A 20,850-nucleotide genomic window follows, 5' to 3' on the forward strand; every position below is an offset into this window, starting at 1 on the left:
CAACCGAAGTCAAAACAAAATAAACAATCATCTCAAGTTAATAAAGATAGTGGCAGTATTATATGGCATTGGATGTGAACTTTAACCGCAATGAGACTTGCATTTTGGGGCTACATATTTATTTAATATTATTTCGAAAAGAAACTCTTGCACTCATTACGCCTTTATCGCGAGCTTTTATCATACGTCACGTGAGTAGGAGAACGGCATGCTGGGTAATGTAGTTAACGGTAAGTCTACCCAAAATGCAATAGCGTCTGGTTAGCAGCAGGCGGGGAATAGGAAAATCCACACCATGCGTGGATTTCACCTTAGATATTTGTCACGCTTTGATATCTAAACGCGATACGCGTGGATGAGACATGCAGTGAAAAACGACTAGACTACAGTGCAGTTGTTTGAAAGTCATGGTGTATGTAAAAAATATCATTTTATGGTCAAATCGTACGACTGTGGCCCACACGCGGGCATTTTTGCGAAGCTAACTTGCTCGCTGCCGCCCTGCTAATGTGGCAAAAGTACTTGGAGGGTGACTTGAAAGTGTTTAATGCTTAAACGACAATGTCTGGATTTAACTTCGGGACGGGAACACTCGGTTCCACCAACGCTGGAGGGGGATTTGCATTTGGAGCAGCAACCAGGTAATTGAAACCAATACTACTTGGCTAATATTAGCGTAGCCTAAGTAGACAACATCCCCCTGTACTTGTTTGAGATGCCTTGTAAAATATCAACGACTCCTACCACGAGGGACTTTTATGAATGAGTCGTCATTGTGCGTCATGCACTTTTGAGATAATCTAAAATTAAAAATTGCCCCGACTACGTAACCACCCCTGTTAGTAAAATATGTAATGATTCGTCAGATGAGAACTGAAGAAATTATAACACTGTTGCTTTCAGTGCCCCTGCGGCCAGTACTGGTGGCTTCTCGTTTGGAAATACATTGGGTACCGCCGCTGCCACTCCTGCTACGACCACCAGCAGCACGCCATCTCTTGGCCTAGGAGGAAGTCTCTTTGGTCAGAAACCACCTGGAGGGTTTTCATTCAACACGCCTGCTGCAGGTAAGCCGCACCACTGCAACCACCTTCTTAGCTGCAGTAGAGGAATTGCATTGTTTGATCTATCTACCTAGAACTGTGTGTCTATCTATCTATCTGTGGCGTTGCCTTACGATTTAAATGCTAACTGAAGCCTGTAAACCTATTTTTGATTACAGGCACTGCTGCTGCTCCCACTGCTGGACTAACATTAGGTGAGCCTGTGTTTCAAAACAATCCTCGAATAGATTCACTGACAAAATCCAGTCCATTGATATGTAGTTTACCAGCAAAATGTGAGGTGACCTGCAAAGGTTTTCTAGTTGATGCAGCAGTTCGTGTGTCGTGTTGACAACTTCACACAGCAAACAGATATCTTCAATCACTGTTAGTTAAAGCTAATCTGTGCATCCAGCAAAGTTTAATGCAGCTCTACTTACTGGCGCTTATTGCTTGAAAGCGGCTCCAGATCTTTGCCCAGCCTAGCTGATCATGTTATGAGTGGAGAAACTCTGCAGGTATTATGTAAATCGTGTGCATGATGGCTCTCTCACAAGCTTAGTTTCAGGCAAATCGTAAAATATTTACGCTGTTGTTGTTTCATTTCACACTTAATGGGTAGGCAGGCTCCCAGAGACTCATATTTGTGCACAAGTCAAATGATTATGAATACACAAAATTGGTGACATATCCTAACAAAAATCCACCATTCCTTAAATCACATTATTTTAATATGTAAATCTTGCCTGTGTCCAGGGGCTCCAGCTTCTACAACAGCCTCAACTGGCTTCAGCCTTGCCTTCAACAAACCCACTGGCTCAGCTGCGCCGTTCTCCCTCACCACTGCTATCACCACTTCGGCATCTGTTCCCACTGGAGCAGGTTTAACATTTGGCTCTGTCCTGACGTCGACGGCGCCACAGCAGCCCGGGGCGGCAGGTTTCGGACTCGGCCTCGGCAGCACGACAACCACGGCAGCTCTCGCGACGGTTCCTTCGTTGGGCGGTGGTCTCTTTTCTAGTACGGTGGCCACAGGTAAGCGAACATAAAATGAAAACCTAAATGTGATTCAAAATGTTACATCGGCACATCTGTTCATTGTATAAAGTTGTATTGTATTGTATATTCCAGGTTTGGGTCAGACCACTCTTGGAGGAGGAGGGGGGCTAACATTAGGCTCTTTATTAAGCACTTCAACAGCAGCGACGGCAGCCCCTGCTCCCAGTATTGGCTTGGGTGGGGTTGACTTTAGTGCCTCCTCTGAGAAGAAGAGTGACACCTCATCTGGAGCCAATGCCCAGTAAGTTGTTGACCACTGTACATACTGTCTTGCAACCTTGACAAAATAGTTTGCAACTGTTAAGGTAACTTAAATTTACACTGTTATACCAGCTGTACACTGACTACATTGTAGCAACATTGCTTTTTTAGTGTTGTTCCATGAATAAGTATCTACAGACATGAGACAGGTGCACTGCAATGCATTCATGAGTTAATTTGCACCTCCCGTCTTTGTCATAACAGGCACTAAATTGTCTTTCTTTTCCTCTAAGGGACAGTAAAGCTTTAAAGGATGAGAACCTGCCTCCAGTCATTTGTCAAGATGTTGAGAATTTCCAGTAAGTATAAATCGTAAATGCATCCACTGTGCTTTGCAAATTTATCTTGGACACTGGACTTCATGGTCACATTTTAAATTATCATATACTTGTGGACAAATTTGTTGTTACCCGCTCTTAATGAAAAAAAAATTTACTGTCAATTGTCGACTAGTCACGACAATGTTGACAATCAAAATCGTCATTTTATTTATTAGTCGCAGTGTTTAGCTTATATAATTATTTATTTGGCGCTTTATTTTTCTCTCCAAACTGCCTCAAGTCGCACTTCTCGCGATGGCTGTATAAGTTGTATGTGTCCCGGTCATCCGTGATGTCAACAAAAGTAACCGATACTTAAAGTTAGCAACAGAGTCCAAAATGTTCGGGCACATTCCACCAAATATACTTCATACGATTATCTGATTAGTCGACTTATCGTAACTTCTGTTTGTAATTTAAAAAAAATAATGGTTTGTGGAAGCCCTACGGAAAAGTAATTCTGTATCAATTGCGGATTTTTATTTAATTAATAAAGAAATGTGCAGACATTTGTTTTCCATGTGTGTGTTTTATTTCTTAATCAAAATAGATTCATTCTAAAATGATCTGTTTCATTTCTTTCTTTCCTTTTCCAGAAAGTTTGTCAAAGAGCAGAAACAGGTTCAGGAGGACATCAGCAGGATGACGTCGAAGGCAATATCCAAAGTCCAGGATGACATCAAGACCCTCAAGCAGCTCCTCTCTGTCAGTGCCAGTGGCCTGCAGCGTCAGGCTCTGGCCATTGACAAGTTAAAACTCGAGACTGCACAGGTAGCTACTGGCAGACATCACTTTTACATTTTTGATCTCAGATGCACGCATTACTAGTATATTTAATCCAATGCAAATCATACATGCACTAAAAATCTCTCCGTGTGCTGACATTTCAAATTAAAATCCTTGAATTTAGAATATATTGAAATATTCTATTCACCCTCCTTTCTCAATTTAAGGAGCTGAAAAATGCTGATGTCGCACTTCGCACGCAAAAGACCCCCCCTGGACTTCAGCATGAAAACACTGCTCCTTCAGAGTAAGTAACACATCACAACCTCTTTAAGCTTTTATTCATGGTCCCAAAATGTTTTTTTTTTTTTTCTTTTTAGTTATTTCCGCTGCCTGGTAGAGCAATTTGAGGTGCAACTGCAGCAGTACCGACAGCAGATCGAAGAGCTGGAGAACCACCTGACCACACAGAGTAGCGGCTCGCACATCACTCCTCAGGGTCAGAGGCCTTAAAACTCACAAACTGCATCATCTGTTATTTTTTTATTCTCTAAACTATTTTTTTTAAAAAACTCCTCTTCCCAGACCTGACCATGGCCATGCAGAAATTGTACCAGACGTTTGTTGCCCAGGCTGCCCAGCTCCAGTCTGTCCATGAGAATGTAAAGGTCAGCACAAACTTTGTGGAAAGACTGATTCACCTTTAAACGTCTTTATGCTGACATGATAAATGTTCAGATTCCAAGAAAGCCAAGCATGATAAATTCAGTTTTAATATTTTCTGACCATTTCCATTCCTTCTCGGCCATCATAAAATCTTAATTAACTATACATGCAGTGCTTTATATAACATGGTAACATTCTTAACTAGAATGTCGAAATAAATTAACCCCTGTGCAGTAAAATTAAAATAAAGCAAACCTATGCGCCTTTTGAAGTACAGAAGATGGAATTGTTACCTGATATTTAGTGCAGTGGTTCTAAAACCTTTTACACCAAGTAGCACCTCTAATAATATCTTCCTGATAGCTATCCAAATACCATCAAAATGACCAACATTAAAATACACAACGGTACTAGTGTGTGCCAAAAAACAGAGTTTTGTTTAAACGTATATCAAATATTATTTAAAGACACTGTAACATGTTTCAACAGTTTACGTATTATTATTGCGCGTTAATATAACCCAATCAGAAAATCTACTTAATTGGGGTGAAAAGACGATTCAATATTGTTTTAGATAGGTTGGCTGGGAAATAATTCAAAGACGGTTCGATTTGAAAGTAGAACAATTGGATTCGGTTCGTCTTAGTTTGATTTCAATTCGATATGGTATGGCTCAGTTCGAGTGGCTATAATGCGATGACTTCTTTTTGTTGTCATTTTACATTTGAAGGAATGTGTCTGTACTGTAAATATGTAATTTCCTTCAAAGACACAGCTCTCAAAAAAGAGATGCGATATGTGAATCTATATATTTTAAAGTGCACCGATTCGGTTCCATGAGAGGCACTTGCATCTTTTAAAGCAAAAGTGATTTTGCAATCCAATTTTTTTGTAACGCCCTTACTACTGAATGATTCAACTGAAATGTAAGACTTGACAATGACTTGTACCTACATGTTTGCAAACAGACATTGTAAGATACTGTAAAATTTCAACTTGATTATTTTGTTTTTGTTGGGGGTTTTTTCACCCCACATTATACCAGAGGGAGCTTTTGCACATTTTGACAATCACAAGTTTATTGACTCTCTATATTGTATTGCCCTACTAGAAGCTTTCCTATTGTACAAGGTCTTTTTCCAGGTCTATTTCACCACACTTTTGTGCCATCATTGCTACTCTTCTGTGGTGGTGTCACAAATAAAAAAGGCAAAGAAAAAGTCAAACACCCTCGTGGATTTGAATGCATTGAAAATGGATGGCTGAGCTGAAGTCTCATAAGATTTGCTCAAGTGTCATGTGATGCCACTCAAGATTGAAGTCTGAACTCTTTGAGAAAATAATATCAACGGCTGCCGTTTTTCTATTTACTTGCATTTTAGATCTTGAAGCACCAGTACCTCTCCTACCGCCGGGCCTATTTGGAGGACTCGACTGACGTCTTTGAGTCCAAACGGGCGTCCAACAGGAAATGGCAGAACACGCCGCGCGTTACCACCGGTCCGGCCCCATTCTCAAGTGTTCCAAATGCTGCAGCGGTTGCCATGGCAGCCACACTGACCCAGCAACAGCAGCCAACTCCAGGTCTGACTGCCTACAAGTTTTAGAATGTTCTCATCTAGTTTGGAAGGTTGGAAAGAACGCCGTTTATTGAAGTAATACATATTTATATTGGTGTAGGAAGAAAGGAGGAAAACTGATAAAGAAAAAAAAAATCCAGGTTGCAGTTTGTAGGAATCACCTAGAAAAAAGGGAAAGAGGAAAAACATGTTTCTCCTGACTGGAAATAGTTTTCTGCCTTACTGTCATATCTCAGACGCCTCACTTTTATGGGCTGGATTAATTTGATTTATCTAATGCGCCTTACTGTACAATACCAGAGAGGATATATTATTGTTGGTTTCACTGGGAACTGATGTGACGTTGAAAAGGGGAAAATGATAATTAGGGGTGCTCTGATCGGTTATGCTAACAAAAGCTCATTCAGATCTACAATATAATCACATTAAAAACAAAACAAAAAAATCTATCCATATTTTCATTCTTTTTATACAAAACCAGAATATTTCAAATCAACAGTACACACACATTATTTGGCTACTAGTTTGGTCTGTAAACTTATCAGAAAATTAAGACAAATGCCGTTCATTGTTTTCCAAAGTAAAAGCAGATTTCATGTTAGATTCTTTGTAATAATAAGAGGAGAAAATTTACATGGGATGAGACGCCTTTAAGGATTCTTTCGATGCGATCGTTTTTTGTTTTTTTTTGGTGATTGTCATTGATCGACTTACCCCGATCAGATACTTTTAAACAAAAATGGGCCGGTCATAATCGGTGGCTGATTGGAGCACTACTAATAATTGGACCGTCACAAAAAATGGACAAGAATATAAATACTGAACTGACAACTCCGCTTGTGCCGTTATAGCGAGGAACACCTTTCTTATATCAATGACTCTGCAGACGTGGCTGTTGTCAAAGCAGGTTTACTGATACACAAAAGGGTAAAACTGTGAAAATCAGAAATGAAATACAATTACAAAATGTATAAACATATTGTACATCACATTATGCTGTATATAAGCATCCTAGACGCCATCTTAACCACTCTCCTGTTCGTGAGTAGCAAGCTACAAACAACACTGCTACGGCCAATTTGAAAATTACAGCCGGCAAATATACATCAAACCAAACAATTCCGCTTTTAAACACAAATGAATTATACGCACCGGCGATGCAACCTCGAAATAAAGACATGTGCAATCTCTCAGGATGGCAGAGAAACGTGCGTCGTCGTGCGTTGTTGTCTATTTGCAATACGGCACGTCACTTCCGCATTGTAGTTACCCGTAATTTCCTCTAGAGAGAACCAAATGCATTTGAATATGTTCAAACAGTCTCAGAACACCGACACACAGAAACAAACACAACTTTTACTGCGTAACAGAACACCGCTTTATTTCATGTTTTAATTGAGCCCACCCAATCAGTATTATTTTGTTTGAGGTTTTGCAGTGATTTAGGTAGTTGGTTGGCTTGTTGACTACACCCGTCTGGCGTGATATGACGCCACTAAATAACCTTATACGTGTTAAGACGCAATCAACACAACAACTTCAGAGATAGGTCTAGTAAACACTTTAGTCCCATGTGTCTTAGCGACTTTAACCTCTACTGTCCGGACTTTACCATCTTTTGAAGGAAACACCTGTGTTATGAGTCCAAGAGGCCATTCGTTCCTAGGCATACGACTGTCCTTGAGCACAACTGTACTCCCTGGGGAGATGTTAGGTTGGGCAGACTGCCACTTACGGCGTGGCTGTAGTGTAGGCAAATACTCCCTCTTCCATTTGTCCCAAAAGGTGTTTGACAGGTGTTGAACCTGGCGCCACTGACACTTGTAGAGGTCCGACACCGAGAAGTTGCCTGCTGGTGCTTGAAGAGAGGTTCCTTTCTGAGTGAGCAAGGTAGCCGGAGTCAGAATGAGTGGGTCACTCGGGTCAGCTGACACGGGAACAATGGGCCTAGCGTTTATAATGGCTGACAGCTCTGCCATAAAGGTGACAAGAACCTCGTGAGTGAGTTTAGTGTTCTTGAGTTGGAAGAACATAGTGTCCAATATTCTCCGCGCAAGACCGATCATCCTTTCCCACGACCCACCAAAATGGGAAGCATGAGGTGGATTAAAGATCCATGTACAGTCTTGTTCTTTCAAGTAAGCTTGTACAGCTGCATTGTCCATGTTCGAGGGGATTTTGAGTTCTTTGCATGCACTGACAAAGTTTGTGCCCCGATCAGAGCGAATGGTTTTTACAGGTCCTCTAATAGCCAAAAACCGTCGAAGTGCATTTACAAAACTTGCTGTGTCTAGTGACTCCACCACTTCTCTGTGGACTGCTCTTATACTTAAGCATGTGAATATGACGGCCCACCTTTTGTTTTGGATAAGGTGTCCTCGGGTTCTCGTCGAAGAAACAAACCATGGGCCAAACACATCTAAGCCCACGTTTGTGAATGGAGGGTCAGTTGAGATACGGTCTGGAGGGAGGTTAGCCATTTTCTGTGTACTTAGAGGAGCTCTGAGGCGTTTGCAAGTGACACAATGGAAGATGATTGTGCTGACCTTCCTCTTGCCTCCAACAATGCACCATCCTGCAGCACGTACCGCTCCTTCTGTGAACAAACGACCTTGGTGACGAGTTTGTTCATGGTAGTGTCTAATGAGAAGCGTCGAAATATGATGGTGACCAGGAATGATGATGGGGTTCTTTTCGTTTCCGTTGATGCTTGCGTTAGTAATGCGACCGCCTACACGGAGGAGTCCATTTGTATCCAAGCAGGGATCCAAGTTCTTTAAAGGACTGGTTTTAGAAAGTTTGTCTCGTCTATGTATACACTTGATCTCTTCTGCATACATGTCCTGTTGCACTGCTCGGATGGCAACATTTTGGGCTTGATTAAGCTCAGTTAGAGTGGGCCCTGTTTGACAGTAGTGCCAGCCACGGCACTGTTTAGGCCCACGAGAGGATGAGTTGGAATTGTGACTTATGTGCAAGAGACGAGCGAGTGCACGAATGAGAGATTTCCAAGTGGAAAACTTTGAAAACCTGTGAGAGCCAAGTTGTTTAGTGCTGGCAATGGTTTTAAGTGTGGACACTTTAGGTCTGACTTCTGCATCAGTGTTAGGCTCAACTAGGTCATGAGTGTCATTATCAGGTTTTTGACTCTGGAACAGAATGTCTGGGCCAGTGAGCCAGTTAGTAAGAGGCAGTTGATACACAGTAACTGGACGAGTAGCGTGATCTGCGGGGTTCTGACTACTGACTATGTAATGCCACTGACTTGGCTGGGATGACCTGCGGATTCTGTTGACACGGTTGCTAACATAGACATAAAATCTACGTGTCTCATTGTAAATATAACCCAAGACAACTTTACTGTCCGAGTAAAATGTAGTGTTGTCTAACTCAAGGTCAAGTTCATCTGAAATTAGATCTGCGAGCTGTACTGCTAACACAGCAGCACTAAGTTCCAATCTTGGTATGGTCTGATCTGGGCGTGGTGCTAACTTTGATTTGCCCATAACAAAGCCAACATGACAGTCTCCCTGAGCATCTGTAACTTTTAGATAGGCTACTGCTGCAATTGCCATGGTAGATGCGTCGGAGAAAACACACAGCTCATTTTTTAGAGCACTAGAGGGGGAAACGTCTGTATACACTCTTGGGATCGACAGTTCTGCCAACTGTTTAAGTGAGTCTTTCCAAAGTGACCAAATTTCTTCCATTTCCGGCGGCAGTGGAGCATCCCAATCGCCATTTTCAACAGTAAGCTCACGGAGGATGTACTTTCCCTGAATAGTGACTGGCGCTACGAAGCCTAATGGATCATAAAGGCTGTTTATTGTTGATAAAACTCCACGCTTTGTAAAGGGCTTAGTCTCATCTGATGTTCTGAGGGTAAAACAATCCCTCTTAATGTCCCAAAGAATGCCTAGACTACGCTTCATGGGAACAGAGTCGGCTTCAAAGTCCAAGTCTTTCAGATCTTTCGCATGGTCTTGAGATGGGAAAGCTTCCAAAACTTCCTTTCTGTTTGTTGCAATTTTATGCAATCTTAGGTTCGATTTTGCAAGTGTGTCACGGGTTCTTTGTAAAAGTGACACAGCCTCTTCTACAGTTGGTAGGGATTTGAGCCCGTCGTCCACGTAAAAGTCGCGAGTGATGAACTGTCTAACGTCTGGATCGCACTCTGGCTCACACTGTAGGACAGACTGGTGTAAGCCGTAAATGGCGACTGCTGGAGAAGGTGTGTTCCCAAAGACATGAACGGTCATTCGATACTCTGTAATGTCTTTCGACAGATCATTGTCGTGGAACCACAAAAAGCGCAAGTAGTTCTTGTCTTCCTCTCGAACTCTGAAGCAGTAAAACATTTGTTCAATGTCCGCTGTAAATGCAACTCTTTCCCTTCTGAAGCGCATCAATACTCCCAGCAGTGAGTTGTTAAGGTCTGGTCCTGTTAACAACACGTCGTTTAATGACACACCTTCATGCTTGGCGCTGCTATCAAAGACTACTCTAATCTGCTTAGGTTTTCTCGGATGGTAGATGCCAAACAGTGGCAAATACCAACATTCCTCTCCGTCTTTTAAAGGAGGAGCAATTTCTGCGTGCCCCTTTTTAAACATCTTGTCCATGAAGCTAAGGAAGTGTTCCTTCATTTCCTCTTTCCTTTTGAAGTTACGAAGCAGTGACATAAGGCGGGTGAGTGCTTGTGATCGGTTGTTGGGCAGTTTCGGACGTGATGACTTGAACCGCAATGGAGCAGTCCAGTTGCTGTCTTTGTCCTTTGCTAGGCCTTCCTCCATCGTTTTTAGAAAGGCTTTGTCTTGAATGGAGTGTGAGATGTGGTTGTCAAACCTTGTTTGTCTGAACACGTTGCATCCTAAATGGTCGGGTTCACATGCCGTGCTGTATTCAAGCTGGCTGTTAAAAGGAACTTGTAAGTCACAATGCTTCTCTTTTACATGGTACACGTTAGGACATGGCTCAAACATTGTCGGGCGGCCTTTTTCTGTCGCACTAGTAAAGAGAGTCTTCACTGCCAATGTTTTGTGCACGCCTCCCAGACACACTTTTCCTACTATGACCCATCCAAGATCTAATTTTTGCGCATAGGGTGCGTTGTGAGGGCCACTTATCTGTTTGCGGACTTTGTGTACTCTTACTACGTCCCGTCCAAGGAGCATTAGAATTTGTGCATTGGAGTCCAGTTCGGGAATGAGATGAGCCACAGATTTTAGGTGACTGTGATGCTTTGCTGCATTTGGAGTTGGTATTTCATCCCTATCATTTGGGATATCTTTGCATTTGATGAGGCTAGGGAGTGGGATGTGGACTGTACCATCTAAAGCCTCCACTACATAGCCAGTGGCTCTCCTACCCATTGTGTCTTTAACACCTGAACAGGTACGTAGTGAGTAGGGAGAGCTTGGACCCAAATCATTGAACAACTCAAAAAACTCTGAGCGAACTAATGATCTATTACTTTGTTCATCGTGAATGGCATAAAGCCGTACTGCTTTGCTTGGACAGACTGCAGGGGACACTTTCACAAGGCAGATTTTAGAGCATGATCTACCTGACTCGCTCTTACCACAAACCTGAGTGCATTTGGAGGCTATCACGTCAGGCTCTGCGGAAGTTGACTCTGTGGCAACCGGCTCCCCGCCATGCTCTGATGCCGTTTCAGCCTCTTTCTGCCATGGAGCTGGGCTTGGGTGAAGAGCAGCACAATGTTTATTGCTATCACACTCAGAACATTGTACTTGCACCATACAGTCTTTAGCCATATGCTTGGAAGAGTTGCAGCATTTGTAGCAGATGTGGTTCTCCTTCAGGAACGTTTTTCTCTCATGTAGTGGCTTCATCCGAAATGTTCTACATTTGCTTAGAGGATGATTCTTTCTGTGTAAAGGACAAAGTTTATCATTGGCCATTCTCCTGTCTGCGTTTGCTTGTGTGTCTGAGTCAGAGCCTGGTACTACTTCGGTTTTGTGCACGGATATTTCCCTTTGTTTATATGCTCTCCCAGGTGCCTTTTCTGTCTTGAGAAGAGAATCAGAAGGAGAAGCAAACTGAAAGCTTGGGTCGTTTCTAGCATTTGCTTCTTGTGTCACAAAGTCTACAAAAATCTTAAATGGTGGGTAATGAACACGATATTTGGTTTTGTAGTTGGCCCCGACTGATATCCACCTTTCCTGCAAGTTAAATGGAAGCTTTTGAACAAGGGGATTTACTCCTCTGGCTGTGTCCAGGAATGAGAGGCCCGGAAGGTCTCCTTCATCTTTTGCGCATTGCATTTCCATCAGCAAATCGCTAAATTTCCTTAGCTTGACACTGTCTTTGTTTGTGATTTTGGAGAACGTGTCCATCCTTTTGAATAGCGCGTCCTCAATTGCTTCTGCTGAGCCATAACATTGCTCTAGCCTATTCCAAATCCTTGCTAAGCCAGCAGCAGGATTGTTTATGTATATGGCTCTGATTCGCTCAGCGTGCTCAGCAGATTCTTTACCAAGCCACTTTAACATCAAGTCCATCTCTTCACTTGCAGTTAATTCCAATCCTCTGATAGCGTTATTGAATGAGCGTTTCCATGCTCTGAAACTTTGAGGCTTATCATTAAACTGGAGCAGTCCTGTGGCCACAATTTCTCTACGGGCAAAATACCTAACAAAGTCATTTACATAAACACCATTATTATCTATGTGCTGTTGGTAAGGTGTAGCATTATGATGAGAAGATGCTGACACCTGGTGGGAACACCTGGTATTGTCAGGTTCGGCAGGATGACTGAAATTATTTGCTGCATTGTGCTGAGAAAAGCTGCAATTCGGGAAAGACTGAATTTGAGGAAAATATGTCTTGTCGCTCTCTTTGTCGACTTGCACACTATGTTTTTGACTACAAGGTCGTGGAGTCTCACTGTTTTGTGGTGGCTCTGAAACATTTTTTATGAATGCGGCTTGGGTCAAGACATACTGTTTTGTACGATCTGCTGTTTCGGAAGGAGATAGATTACTTCGTCCATCTAATTGAGAGGCAGCTGCTGCCTCTAAGACCTCTGCTTCAGCTATGGCTGAAGCTACATCTCGCTCTTGTTGCAGTAACTCAATAGACGCTTCCAGTTTAGCTTTTTCTAGTCTTAAAGTCACTTCTTTCTCTGCAAAGCTGAAACGAGCCTTTGCTGCTTGCTACATCAAACCAAACAATTCCGCTTTTAAACACAAATGAATTATACGCACCGGCGATGCAACCTCGAAATAAAGACATGTGCAATCTCTCAGGACGGCAGAGAAACGTGCGTCGTCGTGCGTTGTTGTCGTCTATTTGCAATACGGCACGTCACTTCCGCATTGTAAAAAAGAAAAGGCACATTAGTTGTAGTTACCCGTAATTTCCTCTAGAGAGCACCAAAGGCATTTGAATATGTTCAAACAGTCTCAGAACACCGACACACAGAAACAAACACAACTTTTACTGCGTAACAGAACACCGCTTTATTTCATGTTTTAATTGAGCCCACCCAATCAGTATTATTTTGTTTGAGGTTTTGCAGTGATTTAGGTAGTTGGTTGGCTTGTTGACTAACATTGAGTGAATATGGATGCAGCTGCTTTAGTTTGATTTTCCCTTTTAGTCTCTGTTGTGTCTGACCACACGATTGATTTTAATAAAGCTCTTGATTGTTTCTAGTAGGAAAATGTAAGATCTATTTTTTAGATAATGCCATACAAAAATATGGTGGTTCTGAAGCATGTCTCACAGGTACCGCTTCCCAAACAAAAAAAACCTTACAGTAATTTTATTAGCATCGTGACAGTCATTCCATTTTTCACTAATACATTAAAATTCACAGTATGCGATATGATTCCAACCAGTAACAATGTCCAGCATACAGCAGGTATTTGTTGGACTTTGATGTTCACACAAATAACTCAATGCTAATCTAATACTTTATGACAGTACCTGTAGATCATGTTTATACACATTGTTCCCCCAGCTGATTCACTTCATAGCACAACTTCATACCAAGTAAAACCAATTTCAACTTGTTTACTATGACTTCAGGGCACACTCGTGTACAATTGTATGACTTCATTGTGAAGAAAACTTTTCGTGAAGAATTGGCGAGCAATGTGCAGGTTTCAGGGCAATATTGCACTTCGGAGGGTTTGAAAAGGCAGCAGCAGTCCTTTATTGGTCATGCACTTGATCAAATCTGGTTATAGTTTTCTAATATTTGGAGACAAAGCTTGCGTGTTTCTGTGAAATAGCTACTGGTCCAACCAAAATCAACCTTACTCTGATAAAGACTGATGTTCAGTGATTTCAATGTGAACACTGACAAATTATTATTATTATTATTTTTTTTTAAAACGTTAGAGCACACAGAGCTGCTAAGCACTTGGAGCGTCGCTCATGTGAAATATTGGAGCTTGTTTCTTTATTACTCCCATGCTGCTTTCTATGGAAGGATAGGAGCGACAAAACAAAATTATGATTTCCATATTTTGTTATTTCGCTGTTTAAATTGTATTTGTGTCTACATTTCCCCCTGTAGGGAAAATATATTAAATGTTTATCAGTGATTTTCGAAGATTTTTTGGTTTGGTTTAAAAAGATATCCTTGGACCTCCCAAGGGGAAAAAAAATCCTACTTCTGCCAGTGGTCCCTGCGAGCGCTTCATAAAATAATTTTTCCGTAATATGCCCTAACAAACTCAGTAGGCTGGCCCTGCTCGGGAACAAACCGTTTTTTGAGCCAGCGTTAGCTCTCTGAGGTTATTAACAGACATTTCAAGAAGTCATTGATTTAAGAGTTAGATAATACATATTGAAATGATTAATCCCGCATATTTTATGTATTTATATATTTTAGTCGCTATCCCTCCTTAAATCTGAAATTTCCCACTTGGAGCTTACGACGTCTAACCTAAAAATGACTAACTAAACTACACGACTGACGCTAGGAATGAGCTGGTCTTTACGTTGAGAAAAACATTTCTTTGGGCAGTGGCAACAACACTCATGCCGTGTGTGTGTGGAACAGAGTTGCAGTAATGTCGATGAATAGAGAATTACTTATCAATCTTGTAAAATGGGTTTATGAATATTGGGACATTTTTGGCTCTAAACACCGCCCCAATGGATTTATAATAAACAAACTAGATTTGCTTTAACGGCAGACTTTTAGCATTAATTTGCAGCTGATTTAATGCAAGACAGTATATGTGCCTCCCACTTTTTAAAAGACCAATCTGGAATGCAGAGACATCTCCAGAAACTGAATTTCTTTCCTGGTAATTCTGTGCTTTCTTGGGGCATTTTTCCTTAAGTTTTGTCTTCAGCAAGTGAAATGCATTCTCAGTTGGGTTCAGGTCTGGTGAATGACTTGGCCATCTTTTTACCTTAAAAACTGGTTGTTTTCGCTCTCTGCTTCTGGTCAAAATTCATCCTGTTGATTTTTAGCAGTCACATCAATAAATAAATGCAAAAGTAGCAGTTCCGTCAGCTGCAGTACATGTCCATGCAATGGCACGACGATTCACTGATGAGGTGGTAGTCGGCTCCATAAATATTGGGACGTCAACACAATTTTCATTTTTGGGGCTCTAAACACCAGCCCAAGGAATTTGAAATGAAACAAACAAGCCTTTCGCCTCTGGAAAAAAATAAAAATTGGCTGCTCATCAAGTTCGGTGGCCAGGTGGGCGTATAAGCCTGCCAGTGGAACTGCTTTGTTTCCCTTTTATTTATTGAATTGAATGCTAACAACAGCAGGATGAATTATGTTTTGAATGCTGTTTTATAATGAATCATGCTGTGAAAGCCACCAAAGAGTTTTTTTTTTTATGGCAAAGAAATTGAATGTGAAGCAATGACCAAGTCGGTTACCTGACCCGAACTCAATTGAGCATGCATTTCATTTGCTCAAGACAAAACTGATGGGGAAATGCGCCATGAACAAGCAAGAACTAAAGAGTGTTGTAGTAGAAGCCTGTCAGAGAATCACGAGGGATGAAGTCCAGCATCTGGTTGAAGGTTTATGGTTGTAAATTTTCTCCATTATTTTACAAAGTGGAAGGTATACAGTTGTAAGTCGTGTACACTGCTCACCTGATTTGGAAAGTTGGAAGTCTGCAGTTAAAACGTGTTAATTTCACTTTAAATTCATTGCGGTGGCGCAGAGCCAAAACTAAGCCAATTGTTTTGATGTGCCAATATTTATGCTTCTGAGCGCATCGTCGCTTTGTTGGGTTCTGTTTCACAGGAAAAGTGCCAAGGCTTTGATGCCCCAGCTTTGCGGTGTGTGTGTGTGATGCCATTGTTGTCAAATCAAGGATCTTCATCTCTGAAGTCAGCATACATGTATTTACCCCCATTTTGCGAGTAGAAACTAAAAGCAATATTCCAATACACTTTACAGTTTTCTGGAATGCAACATGGGTGGTGGACTCCTTTTAATTGACTTTCTTTGGACTTTCCGAATATTTAGTATTTATTGACCTGTGTTTACATGATGTGAGATGGCATTACAAACAATACTTGTTGACACGTAGGTTGTTGTTTTGCGCTGCGTGATGCCACATGGTGCTGGCCCGAAGCTTCTTTACATGTGTGCCGTTACGCGTAAAAGTCCAATGTGCCAAATGACTCAGGACTGCAAGTGAAAGTACAATTTGCTTGGCTAAATTGTGAAACGTTGTCGTTCTACCGTTGGTTGCTTGAAATTGAGAGAAGTCATGCTGGTGAACTATTGAAACGTCGTGTTCAATAATAATTACACTTGGTGCATTGTCTTTCTCCTCAAATGTTCTGACGCTTGGAATTCATGTTATTATTTGGATCAAGTACTGGTTGTTGGCATTCGGAGGAATTGGGACACTGAATTGTTTTTTAAGTTGTCCTTTTTGTCATTATCATTTTTCTAATTCGACGTATCTTTTTTTTTTAACATGTCTTCCACACCTGTACTTGGCTTGACAATTACACTGGTTGTATTAGTGATAACACTGTTCGGTACTTGAAGTCACTCGTCACTAATTAGAGTACAGTACGTCTGTCTCTGGCTGTTTCAGACTGTTCCTATTACTTTTTTTTTGGTCTATTTGGCTTCTTAGAGGCCTGAGACAATTAACGAGAACTGTTGAGACACATTTCAAGACGGACGAATGTGCATGAATTACTCACAAGATAACGTAAGAGAACACTGGGAAAGCTCAATCTTTATTAGTGGTTTAAACTGCTAGTTAGAAAACTCGCGTTTACAGTGACTGACAGCCCTAAAATGCCAAATCTTTGTTTTATTTAACGCTTCAGTGCTTTGACTTGTATTTAAACATAATAACCGATGCCTGTTGATACAATATATTTAATATATGATATGGTGTGCCTTTTTAAACTATATTCAATAACAGTGTGATGCTTTTTTTTAATTAACAGAAGCTAGTTCATTCACTCTGAAATCTTGACTCTTTGGAAACTTGTCAAATGCAGTAGCAGCTAGTAACCTACTACCAGTTATGTTCTAAACTTGTTTGTTTGTTTCTGTAAATTGAGTTGCATATTAAATTGACAATAAAAGATTTTTTTAAACCAAGAAACGGTTGTCCTTGCTTATTTTCAGCTGAAGCTAATTCACTATATTTTGATGGCATAGAGAGAAACAAAGACAAGTTTTGGAGTGAAAGAACTAGCCACATTTTTTCCCCCACACAGTCGACAAAAGTAGCTATATATATATGTGTATATATATATGTGTATATATATATATGTATATATGTGTGTATATATATATATATGTGTATATATATATGTATATATGTGTATATATGTATATATATATATATATATATATGTATATATATTATTGGCTGCCCTCTCCCCTCACTGTCGGACATCTACACGGCCCGGTGCCTCAGAAGGGCTCTCAACATCGTCAAAGACAATACCCACCCAAACTCACACCTGTTCGACCTGTTGCCCTCTGGCAGGCGCTACAGATGCATCAAATCGAGGACCAATAGACTGCGAAACAGTTTCTTTCCGAGAGCCATCTCCATTCTGAACTCTCACACACACACGAGAACACCCTTACCTTGCAGAACAGCATTGTGATGTGTTTTTATATACCATATTCAGTACTGAATTCCTTTGCACTCTCTTATTTATTTATCTAATTTATATATTTGTCTGTATTATTGTTGTATTGCACTGGAGAGGGGAGCCCTCTAATCTCGTTGCACACTTGAGTACAATGACAATAAAGGGAATTCTAATTCTAATATGTATATATATATGTGTATATGTATATGTATATATATATATGTGTATATGTATATATATATGTGTATATGTATATATATATGTATATATATGTATATATATATATTTTTTTTTTTAATTTATTATTTTTTTTTAAGTCCTATTACATGGGAGGGGAAACGTGCTTAAAAGAAATCAAAGTTTGAGTTTGTAGTCAAAGGCCAGACCTCCAATTTCATGTGACTGAATGTCGCAAACAGGGGTGTCAAACTTATTTTTCTAACGGGCCACATCATAGTTATGGTTTCGCTCAGTGGGCCGTTATGACAATTAACCCATATAAATCATTATCATATTATGTATACACTACAAACTGATGGATGACTATTTTTTAAGTCCGAATCAAGAAAAATGTTTGACTATTCAATTAATTTTAAGTGATTGGTAAAGAAAGAATCTTGCAATATTTTAACGTTTTTAAAATTGACAACAATTTGCAATTTTGGTATTTTTGCAACACAAACAGTCGCGCATGATTTGCCTTCGCGGGCCACATAAAGTGATGTGGTGGGCCGGATCTGGCCCCCGGGCCTTAGGTTTGACACCTGTGGTCTAAAGGAAAGAATTGATCTTTTCTCTGACTTATTTTTGTTTTGTTTTTTGCGTGTGACGCCATGTAATGTAAATTACCAGAGGGGACCTGCTAAACGGCACATTCAAGGGAAAAAAATCACTTCAAAGATATGGAGAATTGACTTCAGATTGCCTTAGGTTCAACTTTGGCGGTCCCACTTTGTGGACCTCACCCATGCAAAACTGTACCCTTAAGATCCACTTTTCAAATTGGAAACATTTAACATAGGGAGAGACTTGATTTGAACTAATTGAGTATTTTTTGTATATCAGTATGGTAAGTAGGGGAAGATGCTGTCAATGAAAGCTTTAAAAGGAGTAAAGATTCTCTTCGTGTGCCGCAGGGAACCAGGCACCATTGGGAGGAGGGTTTGGCAACCCCTTTGCCACTGCAGTGGGCACTAGTTTGGGCTCGACCACTTTGGGAGGTATTGCATCAGCTTTTTTTTTTTTTTTTAAACCACCCCGACGTGAGGTAGCGTTGAGTGTTGAGTCTGAGCTTGGCTTATCACTTTCGCCTCCGTGTATGGCATATGTGCGTTCACACCACCAGAAAGCTGCTACTCTATTTTTATGCCTCTTTTTTTTTTGGACTACCTGCTCTTCTAAATGCATGGCCCTTAAAATAACAAAAAAAAAAACACTAACCTAAAATGGAAAGCGGTCTGAACGCACAGCAAGTGGAGTCTTAAGTTCCCTTTCCCTCCCTTTGGTCTTGGCTTTGTCATGCCTGTGTGCGTTCATTGCAGTCCATCCTAGCATGTGCAGGCCCACCCGAGTCCAAAATGTGCTCCTTTTTTTTGCCTGACTGCCGTTGTCTCACTCTCCCACAGGTTTTGGTGCAGGGCCAGGATTTGGCGGGGTTGGGACTGGGAGTTCTTCTTTTGCCTTCGCCGCCACCACGAAGCCCACAGGAGGCAGTCTGAGTGCAGGTACATGTGGACTGGAACTCTGCACAGAACACAATGCCATCTGTTTAATGAAATGAACTAATATGAAACAAATCAACATGGAAATGATCACAATAGTACAATCTACTAAAATTAAGACAGAAACTTGTAATAATATATGATGTACACATAGTTTACTGACTGAAAGAAAAGCCCACAGTGGTCACAGAAAAAATATTTGTAGCTGTATGGGCTGCTTTTCTGCACCCTTAACCGTTTTACATTTCCTGTGTGCTTTTGCAGGTTTTGGTGGTACCAACACGTCAGGCTTTAACTTCAGCAACCCTGGCATCAACCCCTCGGCTGGACTGACCTTTGGTGTGTCCAACCCGCCTGCTGCCGGCTTCGGCACCGGAGCACCTCTGCTGCAGCTCAAGAAGCCCCCCGCTGGCAATAAACGGGGCAAGAGATAGAAGCAAGACAAGAGTTAAAAAAAAAAGAAAAAAAGCTTGCAATTGAGCAGTTGTCAAGTTTCGCCTGTGTAGCTTTTTTACTTTTTTTTTTTTTTTTTTTTTTACAGTCTGAGTCCCCCCCCCAAAAAAAGTATACAATCGCTGGACAAACTTTAGGGATGTTTTAGCACTGGAAATTGGTCTGGGATTTCCTATCCTTCATTATTGTCATCTGCCTGCTTCCATTCCATTCTGTTTTAACTGATCTCTTGTTTAATGGGTCTCCTTTGGATCAGATGTCCTTAAATAGTGATGCCAAATGTGTGGCACAATAACTACATAATTCTCATTATCAAGTGTCATTTATGATATAGGACCAAATCCATTTTAGACATTTAATGAAATGTCATAGATAACTACCACATTGCTTTCGGTAAGGTCAGCTATTGCATTCTGACTTTGGCCAAAATTCTGTCCAGAGAATTAGTTACGTAGGTTTAAAAGAAAGAGCCTTAATAGTTGGCCACTTAAGCGTCCAGCTAGGCATACTTTTATTTTTATAACAACATAAAATGCGATCAGTATACTATTTTTTTTTCACTTAGGCATACCAATTCATAATTTCAACAATATGTCAGTGTATCTCAGGATAATTTAAATATTTAGATGCGCTGTCGGACTTGTCATGCTAAACTTTTGGCCTATGACTGCTATTGTGCATGTGTACGATTGAAAATGAGTTTCTCTGTTGCTTTTTTTTTCTTTTTCAAAGTCCATGATTACTGGTTGTTGTAGTTTTATTTTCAAATCACTATCTGTATGAATATTTTCCCAAAAAAATGTTTGATAATAAAAAGGTTTCATATATTTTTTTGCCTGTTTGCAGCATCACTTCATTTTCTTCACTCTTATATGCACCAATTAACGTATATATATATATATATTTTATTTTTTTATTTTTTGCGTGA

At 40.7% G+C, this 20,850-nt stretch overlaps 1 protein-coding gene across 2 annotated transcripts; it reads left to right on the forward strand.

Moving 5' to 3' along the window:
- The first annotated feature begins 232 nt into the window (after positions 1-232).
- Positions 233-20,749, forward strand: nup58 (nucleoporin 58). Of its 2 annotated transcripts, XM_088283016.1 has the most exons (14): positions 233-641; positions 904-1,067; positions 1,223-1,258; positions 1,800-2,078; positions 2,175-2,343; positions 2,597-2,662; positions 3,280-3,454; positions 3,637-3,716; positions 3,790-3,908; positions 3,995-4,077; positions 5,458-5,659; positions 18,885-18,968; positions 19,374-19,472; positions 19,734-20,749. In XM_088283016.1, the coding sequence occupies exons 1-14, from the start codon at positions 562-564 to the stop codon at positions 19,901-19,903; spliced, it is 1,806 nt and encodes a 601-aa protein (XP_088139142.1). In that variant the 5' UTR covers positions 233-561; the 3' UTR covers positions 19,904-20,749. The 2 variants fall into 2 exon arrangements, with proteins under 2 accessions (XP_088139142.1, XP_088139143.1); XM_088283017.1 differs by lacking the exon at positions 18,885-18,968 and having other exon boundaries at positions 234-641.
- The last annotated feature ends 101 nt before the right edge of the window (positions 20,750-20,850 follow it).

This window comes from Idiotropiscis lumnitzeri, chromosome 19 (assembly GCF_059441095.1).
Source record: "Idiotropiscis lumnitzeri isolate Australia: NSW breed Sydney's pygmy pipehorse chromosome 19, RoL_Ilum_1.0, whole genome shotgun sequence".
Classification (NCBI taxonomy): Eukaryota; Metazoa; Chordata; class Actinopteri; order Syngnathiformes; family Syngnathidae; genus Idiotropiscis; species Idiotropiscis lumnitzeri.